The 13,524-nt window shown below is 39.6% G+C and overlaps 1 protein-coding gene across 1 annotated transcript; it reads left to right on the top strand.

Moving 5' to 3' along the window:
- The first annotated feature begins 624 nt into the window (after positions 1–624).
- Positions 625–9,049, top strand: PLAU (plasminogen activator, urokinase). Its single transcript, XM_063163787.1, has 11 exons — positions 625–654; positions 2,199–2,309; positions 2,893–2,944; positions 3,114–3,218; positions 3,732–3,897; positions 4,153–4,238; positions 4,363–4,552; positions 5,181–5,335; positions 6,258–6,398; positions 6,983–7,131; positions 7,950–9,049. Exons 2-11 carry the CDS (start codon positions 2,250–2,252, stop codon positions 8,142–8,144), a joined length of 1,299 nt encoding a protein of 432 aa, XP_063019857.1. The 5' UTR covers positions 625–654; positions 2,199–2,249; the 3' UTR covers positions 8,145–9,049.
- The last annotated feature ends 4,475 nt before the right edge of the window (positions 9,050–13,524 follow it).

Below are 13,524 nucleotides of genomic sequence, written 5' to 3' on the forward strand. Positions count from 1 at the left end.
TTGTGTGTTTCAGCTGCAGACAGCTCTCTGAAAACACACCCAGTGCTTCAAGTGCATTCTGACCCAATACTCCCTCCCAGCGGGCTGTGTTTTATCCACACCTGAAAGAGTTTAATCCTCTGTTATTTAAAAAATCACTTGTGCTTCTCTCATTATGGGTAGTACCAGATGAATAATACACCACATTTGCTTGTACCTCCAGGCATGTTTCATAGTCATTCTATGTTTATTGCTAATGCATACATACATACATACATGTTATCATTGTTATCATTCTGTCAAGTCTCCAGGCATGTTTCTAGTCATTCCTTTCATAGCTCTCACTCACATTTCTTTTGTTTTTATAAATGTCCCTAAGGAATTGTCAAGGAGCCCCTTCCAGAAATCCTACCCCGTACAAAGGTGTTTACTCGCCCTGACCGTAGTCCCCTTCCCCGAAACTAAAAAGCAGCATAAAAAATTCCCCCTTGAGCCACGCCGCAGCTCCGATCGCGGCCGGCCGGAGGATTCCCGATGGGGCGGGGCGGAGCGGCTCGGAGCCGCCCCAGGGCGGCAGCGGCGGCGGCGGCCCCGCCCCGGGCCGGCCTTTATAGAGCCCGCAGCGGGCAGCGCCCCGGCAGCCGCCGCAGCTCCGCCAGCCCGGCACCGCCACCGGTAAGTGCCGTGCCTTTGCAACCCCGCCGGCAGCTAAAGGCACCAGCGGATGAATCGATCGGGATGAAACGATTGCTTTTAAAATTGCATTGAAATTAAATAAGGAAAATGCTACTGCGATGCGGTATCGCAGGTGCGGGGAAGGTCAGTTCTAGCTGCCACAGTATAGCAGAATTTTTGAAGGAATCAGCAGTACTGCTGTTTATGGTGTGGAGGCTGGGCCTGCGAAACTAATTATAGTCGCAAAGAATAAATTACTTTCATTGCTGCCACAAATGCTAAAAATAATTGTCATAATAATGTTTAAGGGAAGTATATCTGCTAAAATTTCATCTGAATCTGAAATGCATGCACAGCCAAGTACCTGAGGCATGATTTGCTTTCTTGCATTATGACACCTGCTTAACAGCAGAGGTTGCATCTGCATTAGCATTTTCATTTGTATTATGTCTATTTTCCAAATGAATCTAGTGATCTTCTGTATACCCTGTGTTTTGGTCCACACCGCTGAGTGTGTGAACATGTGTTAGGAGTGTTCAATAATGAGCTGTAGAGTACTTACACTCCACTTCTTCCAAATGAAGTAAAACTAGAAGGTGCAATCCACATATCAGCAGGTGTTCAGTCTACAGGACCAAACTGAAATTAGTCCGCTGTAGAAACCTGAAGCAGGTACAGTGTACAGCTCAGTTCTGTGCATCTTCTTCTACTGCATTGCTTTTTTTTTTGCTGATATAAATATAGCTATGGTTCCCATGGAATCTTTTAAAAATGAAGTTTTACAGTTTTCTAAAAGTGAGAGAGCACTGAAAGAGTCAGAGCTTAAAAAAAATACTCTCATGACTTCTATTGCAATTTAAAAAGAGGGAAAAGACACATGGGACTTTATTGTACCCCCATTGTTATTACATTATAATTATTTGCTTTTGGAAAGATTGCTATACCTGCTTGGCTACAAGATCCAGCTGCATATAAGAAGTTGAGACAGACTATGTTGTAAACCTATAACACTGAAAATAAGTGAGGCAACATCACCAGCAGACTTTCAAGAGGTGGCAGTGGTCAGAGGCACTCGGTCAGGTGGCCAGGTTTACCTAAGTGCTGAGCAGCAACAAAATGCAGCTGATAACTAGAGAGGGACTGAAAAACGGAGTTTTCCCTTTCATACCCTGAAGGTGCATGCTCAGTGCTTTTGTTGATGGTAGCAATGGTCAGTTCAATAGGTACAAACAGTTGGGCAGCAGCTAAATACATCTGCCAATTTCCAACTTAGTCCATACTGCAAAAATGGAGTATGGATTTTTCCAATTTCTCTTTCCCTGTTTCAATTACACTCTTGAAAAAAAATCTGGTTTTATTGCTGCCTGTTCAAAAAAAGCTTCAAAGTATAACCTCTAATTTAATTTATGGAAATAATAAGCAGATATCCTGCTGCAAGTAAAAGCTTCATTCTTCATCAGTTGTGTTGTAACTGAAGACAACAGAAGCAAGAAAACTGGCACTGCAGGCTACAGCATGACACTAAATTCCTCTTTTATTTTCAGAATTAAATAATACAGATAGAAGAAGAACAAAGAGAGAAGTTAACTAACAACATGAAGTTACTCATCTTCCTCACAGTAATGCTGGGTGCCCTTGTCACGGGATTAGAGTCTGTAAGTTTTAAGTATATCAAAAGCCTAATCTTATTTCATGGAGAAAGGCAGACCCAGCCTGCAAAGCAGAGGGAAAAACTCTGAAGGACAGAACAAGAATCCATTGTTGAATAAATTTTCTGGCTTTCATTTTCTGGCACAATGTGAAGCACCAAGGTCAGCAAAATGATAGGGGCAATTGATGAATGTTGCATCTTTGCTGCACTGCTTGGTGGAGAGGGTGAAGTTTCCTTCCCTGTTTAGGGACAATGGCCATTAAGAGCTGCTGATGTTTCTACAGCATAAATAATTGCAATGTTGACCTGATGCAGTGGCACAGTTCAGTGGGGCTTTTCTGATCCTGGGGTTTTTGGGTTTTTTTGGTGGTTTTTGTTTGCGTGACATGGGATTAGTTTTTATTCCCCATTCTGCTTTGCCTAATTAGAGTTGCACTTCTCGTTCATATTCACATTCCACAGAGTAGGTTCAGCAGGTAGCTACATGCAAAAAACTAAATAGTTGAAAGTATGCAGTAGGGAAAAGATGGTTAAACCACATAAAAGGAACTGCCTCCTTAAAAATTCTTTTTTTTCTTTTCCTGTAGATTTATAGCTGGAAATACTACAAGCAATATAAACGCAGATCAGACCACAAGGGTAAGCATCTGCCTGTTCTATTTGAACCTAAATGGAACTTATTATCCTGTACTTGTACAAGAAGAAAGATCCTTATTGATACTGAAACACCTAAAACTTAATTTTCAATTACATTTCATCTCCACATTCAAATGTTTTGCCTCTAATCAGTGATGTCATTGACTTACAGAATGCCCCTGTTTGAATGGAGGAACATGCATTACCTATTACCTCTTCAGTGGAATTGGCCGTTGCATATGTCCAGATGGATACACTGGGCTTCACTGTGAACTAGGTAGAGTATCTGTCTTCCTTAATGCTAACTAAATTGATTGGAAAGGTCTAAAAGATAGCCAAAGAATTCATATGAAATGCCAAGTGAAAGCATTACCCAGAGATACGACTGGATAGCCTTTAGCAGTTCGTACTAAGAGACTAAATGAGGAGAAGCAAGAAAATGCTGGTGCAAAATCAGGATCTCTAATTTCTTTGTCCCTGCCTCCTCACTAAGGTTCCTTACCTCAAACTTACTTTTAGATTGGGGTGGAAAAACAAGCTAGTTTGTGGGTGGTCAGAAGCAGAAGAACTTATTAGACTGTGAAATTCTCTTAAACTGTTAAAGAATTAATATGCACGCTCAAAATCCATATAGAGCAAATTTAATAACAGTATCTAGTCAGTCTGGATTTTGCATCTGGTTTTGAGTGTAATGCAAGAACTTTTTTCCTCGTTTGAAGGATTTGTTCGTGTCTGTCACAGAACAATTATGCGCAAGAGCGTGCTGCTAATAAAATATTTATTTTCTCAGACACTGACAGCACATGCTATACTGAAAATGGGGAGAACTACAGAGGGATGGCAACAGAAGACAAATGTCTGCCATGGAACTTGCCCTCACTAATCAGGAGGGGTCGTTACCACGCTTACTCAGAGAATGCTTTGCAGCTTGGGCTGGGCAAACACAGCTACTGCAGGTAAGAAAAGCAGCACTCATCTTGTGGAAACTTTTATTATCACAGTCCCAGAGATACTTCACTGAGAAACATGTTTTTAAAAAATAACATTACAGAGTTGAATTATTGACTAAAAATATTTGGAGTGTGAGTTTCTGAAGCATTATTTCCCCTGGCATATATTACAGCAAAATATTTTTGTTTTTTCCAAAACACTTGGAAATTTTAAAATACTATGACTGTCTTTATGAAAAGAATACTCTTTTTATCTTTTAGAAACCCAAATGGAAGGAGCAGACCCTGGTGTTACACCAAAAGGGGATCTGCCATTCAAGAAACACCTTGCAACATAGAGAAGTGTGGTAAGTAATATTAGTTTCAACACAATTGGGGTTTTGTTTGTTTTTTTCATTTTATTTTATTTTTAATAGCACAAGTTTGGAGTTTATTTGTAAGAACATCTGAATGAAATTTTTCTTTTCACAGGGCCTACATGTGGTCAAAGGAGCATTAGCAAGATGTTCAAGATTGTTGGTGGAAAGCAGGCAGAGGTTGAGTCTCAGCCTTGGATAGCAGGCATCTTCCAAAACATAAGGGGCATGGATCACTTCCTGTGTGGGGGCAGCCTCATCGACCCTTGCTGGGTGCTCACAGCAGCACACTGCTTCCACACTCCGTAAGTTTCCAGTTCCATGGCCTTCTTAGTTGACACTTTCTTCAACTGATTTCTTGGTGTGATGCTCCCTGAGCAACCCTTTGGAATGCACCACAGTAAGAATGTTCCTTTGATTGAATAAAACAAGAGCAGCAAAAGAAACATTAAGCCTCTGGGAGCCCACATCTAGCAGAATGAACTAGCAAGATGTGGACGGTTGGGTGGGATGCAATTTTAACAATTCAGTGTATATTGGTGCCAGGATTTCATTTTTACCTCAGCCCTTCCCTAAGCTTAATAGTTGTACTGATGGTGAGTTGTGTAATACATCTATGGCTGCTTTTTGTTGACTTTTCTATGGAAAGCTGATCCTTTTGGCATCCTGCAGGGGATTCTTAAGGCCAACGCCTTTCATTAGTAGCAACTAGTTAGGCATGTTTCAGAATGTTTAAATACCTATCTTAATCCTCTCAAATGGAAAATTAGGATGCTTTTCTTCAGAATATTGGATCAACTTTCAAAGCAAACTAAAGTTTACTTTTTCTTATCAGCATTAAAATAAATGTCAAAGAGAACTGGAGTGGATCTCAGCTGTTGACCTTACTTTCAGAAATCAGTAGTCCTCATCAATCTCTCTACTCTCACTCAGGTCAAGAAGACCAATAAACAAATCTGTCTACAAAGTTTTCCTTGGAAAGTCCATACTGAATGTTACTGATGATAAAGAACAAGTATTCATGGTTGATGAGATCATCTCTCACCCTGACTTTACAGATGACACAGGTGGCAATGAGAATGATATTGGTAAGTGTTGTCTTAATATAAGCCTTTAAAACACTGGGATAGGTGAAGGCTGCATAATTGTGGCATGTGTTCAAAAGAAGTAGAACCAGAGATGGGAAGAAGGGAAGCAGGAACAGTCTGAAAACTAAGCCTGTGCTGACAGGTTTTGCACTTGTTAAGTTTTGGTTGTGGTGCATATCAGGTGCATTACCTGGCAAGCAGTCTCTGGACCTGTGGAAGACATGGCTTTTCCATAAGCACTGGTGGCAGCATTGCATTTCTGCCATTTTATTATGTGCCTAAAGATCAGACTGTATGTATAGTAAAAGATGGAAAAAAATGCATGCACAGTAGGTTTCATCATATAGCATGGGATTGCCATATCAACCACCTCATTAGCTGAAGATTATCCTGAATTAATTCAGACTCCATAAAAACCTGGGTTTCACAAGCCTGTTCCTAAAGCAACCATGTCAGAGATGGTTTTTTGCAACTTGAACAGACCAGACTTCTCACTCTTGCACTTGTCATTTAGAACTCTACCACCCCTTCCAGATTCCTGCTGCTGCTGAAGTAAAGAAAATCCAAGAATATCTTTGTAAGCCATTCAGGATAGCGGGTACTGCCCTCTACAGCCAGTCAGAAAGTTGATCTTTTAAACATCTAAAGATAGCTCAGGCAAAAGAGTCTTGTGCAAGAGTATTAGCCCCTATCCTTTGAGGAAGGATAACAAGTTGGAACACTTGTTAATTTTAGTGTTGGGAAACTGATGTTGTTGTTATTAAGTAATGACTTGTTCCAAAAGCAATGAGGGGAGCCGTGTGTAACCAGAACTAAATATAATTGCAGCTATTCCCATTACCTGTACCAAGTACTCCTATTGTCAGAACTTGAGGGGAAAACTTTACAAATCTAACTGTATCTTTTCTGACTTGGTTAATAGCTTTGATAAGGATAAGGACAACTTCTGGACAGTGTGCAGTAGAATCCAAGTATGTCAGAACAGTCTGCTTGCCAGAGAGGAACCTCTACTTAAAAGAAAATACGCACTGTGAAATAGCTGGCTATGGAAAACAAGATTTTTGTAAGTAAATTATTTCTTTTCCCAAAGTTGGTCTTCCACAATGGTGAGAATGTGGTGATTTTTACACCATGATCTGTGAAGTGTTAAAAAGGATTCCTTTCCATTGTATGTGTATTCCATGTGCATCTCTTGAAGATGACCTTTGCTATCATCTTCTCTAGTTGTCTATGGCATTTCCTAACTGATGCTTCTCTCTCATATCAACCATACAAAGTAAGGCAAAATATAAACCACAATTTTTATTGTTCCTGATGTGATGAGGAGCAGAAAAAAAAAAAGTTGTGTGGGAGGATTAGCAAGGGATTGTTTGTGCAGACTTTCCATCAAAAATTATTGAACGCTTTCCTTCTAAAAACTAAACTTTGTATTTTGTGTTTGGACCACTTGTTTTTCTCTTTGAGACCTTTTTATGAACAGTAAAAGCAAACCAATACTGCATAAGGTGAAAGGTGAAAGTAAGAACCTCAATGGAGAATTGGAATGGTTATGCTAATTTAAGTGCAGAAATTGTGTTATGGGGGGGTTTCTTGCTGCTTTTTGTTTCTTGGAGAGTGAGAACAATGAAATACTTCTTGTTTTTGCAGATGACATCTTCTATGCTCAAAGACTGATGTCAGCCACTGTGAACTTAATATCACAGAGAAAATGCAAATATGAATACTATGACAATATTAGAGTTACTGACAACATGGTCTGTGCTGGGGATCCCACATGGCAGATTGATGCCTGCAAGGTAAAATTGGTTTGGTTTATTTTCTAAATAACTTCAAATACATGTACACTACTACATGGATCAGTTGGCAGCATCTTATAACTCTACTAGTCACTAGAGTCTCTAATGTAACTAGAAATTACTATGTCAAGTGGAGTTGACCTGTCACGTGGCCAAATATCTGGAATAAAGTTGGAATCCACAGTTAGGTTTTACCCCCTCCAGGCCTTCCTTTGGAGGTGCAAGTGCACTGTCTTAGCTTCTGTTTTTCCTCAAGGCCTTATTTTCAATCTATTCAAGCAATAGCTGATAGATACCATCAGAGCTATATAGCAACTGTTCTAATCTGTTTGCACATTAACTATAGCTTTGCAAGGGTAGATTAAGGGGACACTGAGCGCCTCCAGATTTCTCAAAGCTAGATTAATTTCCCTGCATCTTTCTGGGTGGAGTAAGGAGGAGCCACTGAGAAGAACAAGCATCCTCAGGTGTCAGAGTACCTTATGGACAGGGAGACAGTTGATTCTGTGATGAATATAGGGCATGTTGGCCTTGACCTTGTATCACTAGTCTAATATCTATGCTTATAAACTTGGGATGGGGATGGAGGGTTGTTTTCCAAGGTAACTATTCTCCTGGTATCCTGACAGGGGGAACTAGAGATCTCAGCTTCAGAGACTGTTCAAGTCACAGCAGATGCCAAACCTTCTGTTCCATCTAAGCAATGTTCTCAAAGATCAAAGCTTTAGCTCATAGGTCCTCAGTAGCTTGCTTAACTCTAGAAAAACAATCACAGCCTCCATCTGCAGTGACCTAATATGTTCTCTTTCTATTGTCAGGGAGATTCCGGTGGCCCCATGGTCTGTGAGCACAATGGCAGGATGATGGTTTATGGCATTGTCAGCTGGGGAGATGGCTGTGCAAAGGAAAACAAGCCTGGTGTTTACACCAGAGTTACTCAATACCTGAACTGGATTGACTCCAGCATGAATGGGCTAGCTGCCAAGAGTCGTTTTCTTCCTGAACCAAAGTGACCTGTTTTTGACAGCTGGACTGAAATGAACAGAATTTTGCCTATACTGACACCAGGACAGTGAAGACCTGAATGTCATAAGAGGCTTTCATTTTGAATGCTTGTGTGGTCAGTCACTCAGATCAGTGTTCCTGAGGCACGAGGCAGAGAGAGGGTTGATATTTTATCTTACTACTCTGAATTACCTGGAAACCACTCAGTGGAAAGTTAAAATATTTAACATTTAAATGAGTATTCCCATGCATGATACTATGCATAGCAAGTTAGCTATCTACTCCATTTATGAACCAGCATTTGCTCTGGAAATAGATACAGTTTCAACTTACTTAACTCAAGTATTCATTTTATACATGACCTGAGTCTAAAATCTCCCCTTATTGTACTGAATAATACTAAGTCTCAAGTCCCACAAACCTAGCCTGTTAAGACCAGTACTTAGAGTGATCAGACTTGGCATCAAAAAGTTGGGGGGAAAAAAAGTAGTAGTTGAGTCAGCATTACAAACTGTTAATGTATTTAACTTAAGAATTGTGCTGCAAGGCAGCAACTTGGAAAGTTGCTGGGCTTCCAGGTCACATGTGAAGGTGTCCCCTGGAAAGTCTGATTATGCAACTTCTACATCTACCTATACACCCTGGAGAAGATTTAAGGACTTGGCATTTGTCAAATGCTGCAGGCATCAAAAGTCAGAAATTTTTTTCCATTCATTTAACTGATATTATATGGAAGTGATATTTTTTCCTCCGACTTATTCTGGATTTATTTTTAAACTTGTCTTTGTTTTGTAGATTTGGATTATTTGTATGAGGGCTGGAACCTCAAGCTTTATTTAAATTATTTTTACTGTGTTTAACTTATTGTTTGTATTATGGATGTTAACTATCATTAAAAAAAACTTTCTTCTTATATCTGTTTCTCTTCTCTGGAAAATAGAAGGGTGACTCAAAAGAGAATTGTCATTATTAAGTTCTAATCTCACTGTAATCTTCCTTAGTAAAAAATAAGTGTCAGTGAAGAATTTGATATGCATAAGCTAAATTCTTTTTCCAAAATGCACACGGGTGTCTGTGAAAAGGCTACTGCAGCTGTAGCTTTATGTAGTTGGGGTACGTGAACCTTGCACAGTGGTGATGGAATGATAAGAAGAAGAACCTTGATACCTTGATGAAGTCTGGTCCTTAAGACTCAAGACTGAACTGGGTAACATCTCCACTCTTTGCAGAGCTGTTATTGTTGTCATGTGTCCTTAGACTTCAGTCTCTTGTCTATGAAAGGGGTGGGACAATACTTCCCTTTTCCCACAGCTGTGCCTGGCTCTGAGCTGTCAGGAGTGAGAGTTGACAACTGTGTGACTGTACTGAGGCTAATGCCCTGACAGCCCAGTGGTGGACAGGGACACCAAGCACTGCTGAAAACTTGAAATGATTACTGGCACTGCTGGATTGCAATCTGTTAGGCAATACAATTTGTGGTTGGGATCTGCAACTAAATTTATTAGTGGAGTTTACCACTGCCTGTGGTAAAGCTATTTGGGGCAAGTTTGTGGACTCCTGATTCAAGTTTGTGCAGGGAGCTGGTTACAATTGCATTGTTTCTGGAGTTAGAGATCTCTTGTGAGAGATGGGAGACTAGAGACTGTGAGAAGAAAAATATCTCTTCACTGCTTCTTTTGACAGCAACTACCACGACTGCTTGACCAGTGCTAGCAGAGAATGCTTCATGCCCAAAGTAAGCAATGGTAATACAGTTTTAGACAAAAATATTCTAGATTTTAAGCATGTCTTTTTCTTACTTTACTATTCCACTTTAATATGTAGCAAAATACTTAAATCAGTGAATCTTCAACAGGTGGAGATTATAAATACCTTCATGGCCATTGCATATGATTTTCATTGCAATGAACAGCACATTTATCATCAATTTCTCTAGGCTTTTTCTGTGCAGAGGTATAATTTAAATTTCAACTTATTTCCATAATTATGTGTATAAGTAAGAATGAAAAAGGAGTGAAAAACCAAACTTGCATTTAGGTGTTCTTCAGTCTGAATCCAGGGAACTCTAGGTAGGTAAAGTATAAATAAAAACAGGATCTTGAAGGCAGAGAGCATTTAGATGCTGTTTGGGTGTGCATCTTATTTGTTTGGTTTATATTGGATAAGTTATTCCAACAAAAATTAAATTTTTAGACAAACACACATATACATACACCTCTGCCCTGGCTGCTATACCATTTTATAGAGTCTCCTTCAATGTTCTTTGGCCCCACAGCTACAGTATCAACTGCCTGGCTAGTTATCAGAGCCTGGAAAAACGAAGGGCAAAGATGAGAGCACAATTTGGCAACAATTCCTGCAACAGAATCCCCAGGAAACACTCCTTCCATGTTACAGAGAGTGAGCTGGTGTTGGTCCAGGTTGAGGAGCTGGTGAAGATGGAAAGAGCCCAGAGAACTGTGCAGAGGCTGGCGAACACCCCTGCAGAATGACAGGAGAGACATGAGCAGAGAGAGGATGGTTTTGGAAGATATTAGATATCTGCTGGGTACAAACATACATGCAAGACAAAATTTGGTATCATAGAGCTACTCTTACTTAATATGGTTCATTGACTTCAGGTATCTGCTGGCACACAATAGGAGAGGAGCACAATAGGAGTCCAACATGTATTTAGAAGCAGCTCAAGGTGGGCATCAGCCCAAGTGAAGAGATCATACTCTCAGAAGCATTAGAAGCATGACTAACACAATCTCAAGTTCCTACTTATCTTCAATCCTCCCACAGAAGAAAGACTTCAAATAAAGAGGAAAAAACAGCATCCAATGTGTCCAGAGCACAGAGGAAGCTTGTTCAACCTGTCAGCTCTTAGGAGGAAGTGATGCATCCTGAATGAACAGACCACTTGGCCTTATATAGCTGAAGCTTTCTTCATGGAAGTGAAACTAAAATGTGACTCAAAGCACTTAAAAATAAAGTCTGTTATAAAAAAACCTAAGGGGATGAGGAAATGAAACACATCATCATCCATTTGTTACACCATTTCCACGTGGAATTGTATGCATGAGAGTATTTTGCTTGTGTATATTGAAACCTGAACTAAAAACCCAACATGACTATTTGGTCACTAAGCCTTTGGCTCACTTCTGACACGTAACCACAGCTCTTGTTTTAGGCCTAACAAGCACAGAATTTATCCATAAAAAGAGAATAAAATCTTTCTGCATCCATCAGTCTTGTAATTTCAGGTTTCAGATATCCCCATCTTAAGCTGAAGTTTAAAAAGTGACATATTTGAAACACTACATATTCATTGAAGAAAAAATTAGGCTCATACTTGGTCTGGAATAACCCTTCCAAATCCATCACATCTCATGCAATATACCAGTGGACAATCTGAACAGAATTTGGGTTGGGCTGTTTAACCTTTTGGCAAGTGAATGAAATGGAACTATGAGAAGTGGAAACACATGCATTTGAAGGGACAAGGACTATGTACTGAATGAACAGCAAAATGAGATGCAGACCCACATGAGCAGTATGCTCAGCTCCTGTGGGCAGCTCCATAGCTACAGCCAACAAGTTGACTCATTGGGATTTAGGCAGCAGCTGCCTGGTAGGATACTCTCATGATCTTTGAAGCTGGAAAGGGCTGTGAGAATACCAGCATCCAAACAGAACCCAGAGTGAATGCAGCAATCCAGAGTCATTGACAATGAACAAGATAATGAAGACAAAGAGGAAAAACCAAATGCACAGAAGTAGATGAGTGATGACTGGTATTAAAACAGATCCAGAAAGCATTGCAGACCACAGGCTGGATTTAAGTCAACAGTGTTGAGTAAAAAACTGTAAACATACTGACATGTACTTCAGGGCACAGTTTGTAAACATCAGGACAAGGCAAACACTCTGCTGTGTTTTGTTTTGAGTGTCATTCTTCTTGATGAGAAGACAACAGTAATCAGTGGTCGAGAACATGACAAGGAGAAAAGACTGAAAACATTCCAGAGAAGTAAAATCTATGAGGGACACTTTCTTCAAAAGAGAAAAGGCTGAAGCAGAGAAGGGAATAAACTGTTCTCTGCATCTTCTGGAGTTGGTGTGAAAAACAATAACCTTGTTTGCAGGGAGGGAAACTGAACTGAAATATTATGAAATTACTCTACTGGTAAGAGTAGTGAAGCATGAAATAAATGGAATTGAGTGGTGCTGAGCCTCATTCACTGGAATTTTTCAAGAAAAATTTAAACAGAAATAAAATAGTTGGTTTGGATTCTTGCAATGCAACTGAAAGGTATTTTGAGAAATCATCTAACCTCAGGTTCCCTGCTTTATTATGAAATCAAAGAACATGCTCAGTGACTGAGATGACTACATGAAAATAAAGACATTGCAGGGAGATTTAGAAATCATATTACACAATTTACCCATCTTTTAAAAAAGCTGCTTTAAGAAATGGATCCTCTGAAAGAAAAACGTCTGGATTTCTGAATTAACAATTAAAGGCAAACCTCTTAATGCTAGACTAATAACTACAAAGAGTTTTGAGCAAACCTTTCAGTGACTCTTAACAAAATAATATTCTAGAAAGGACTAGAATAAAATTGTTTCCATGTCCCACTGGACAAAATAATGTCAATGAATAACATGCAACTGGCAAGAGAGTAAAATTATTATCCCCCACTGGATAGTGGATATGTTATTTTTTCTACTGAGTAACAGAAAAGTGGTTTGTATGTAATGCTATGACTTGGCATCCACATGAATTACCTCAGTATGCTGTGAGCTAGAGGCCTCTGAGTGTATGATAAAATCTCCCAAAGCTCAATATTATTGCAAGAGGCAATCATGGAAGAAGATGAAAATTACAGGCAACCACGAGACTTTGCTGGTCACAGACTTGTGCATTTTGGGACTTGGTGCCTGTTTGGTGACAGTATAATTCCAGAAAACCAGATGGACACATTTACACATCCACAAGCAGTTTCACATTTATTAGAAATGAACCAATGAACTCTGCTAGTCACAGCTGGGATGTTCCAAGTGCAGTAAATTCATAACATCAACAGTAGTAGTTAAGAATTACTTACCACAAATTCTTCCCTAAGTTTTCTTGCCTTGTGGCACAAAACTTTAGCCTAAGTTAAAACAAAGCATGCCCAAGTGACATCACTACAGCTGTTGAAATTGCAGCTGTTCCATGAAGATCACAGCATGTACTTGGCATTACTACAGCATGTTAGCACCCATGATAAAAAATCTTCACTAATGTTCCAATTCCTTCATCTTCAAATGCACCTGCAAAGTCTGACACATTGCAAATTTGTGTGGTTGGGTAATATTTTTATTTTTAAACATGCTTACATGCTGTGTTAACAGCAGCCC

Source organism: Melospiza melodia, chromosome 9 (genome assembly GCF_035770615.1).
Source record: "Melospiza melodia melodia isolate bMelMel2 chromosome 9, bMelMel2.pri, whole genome shotgun sequence".
Taxonomy (NCBI): Eukaryota; Metazoa; Chordata; class Aves; order Passeriformes; family Passerellidae; genus Melospiza; species Melospiza melodia.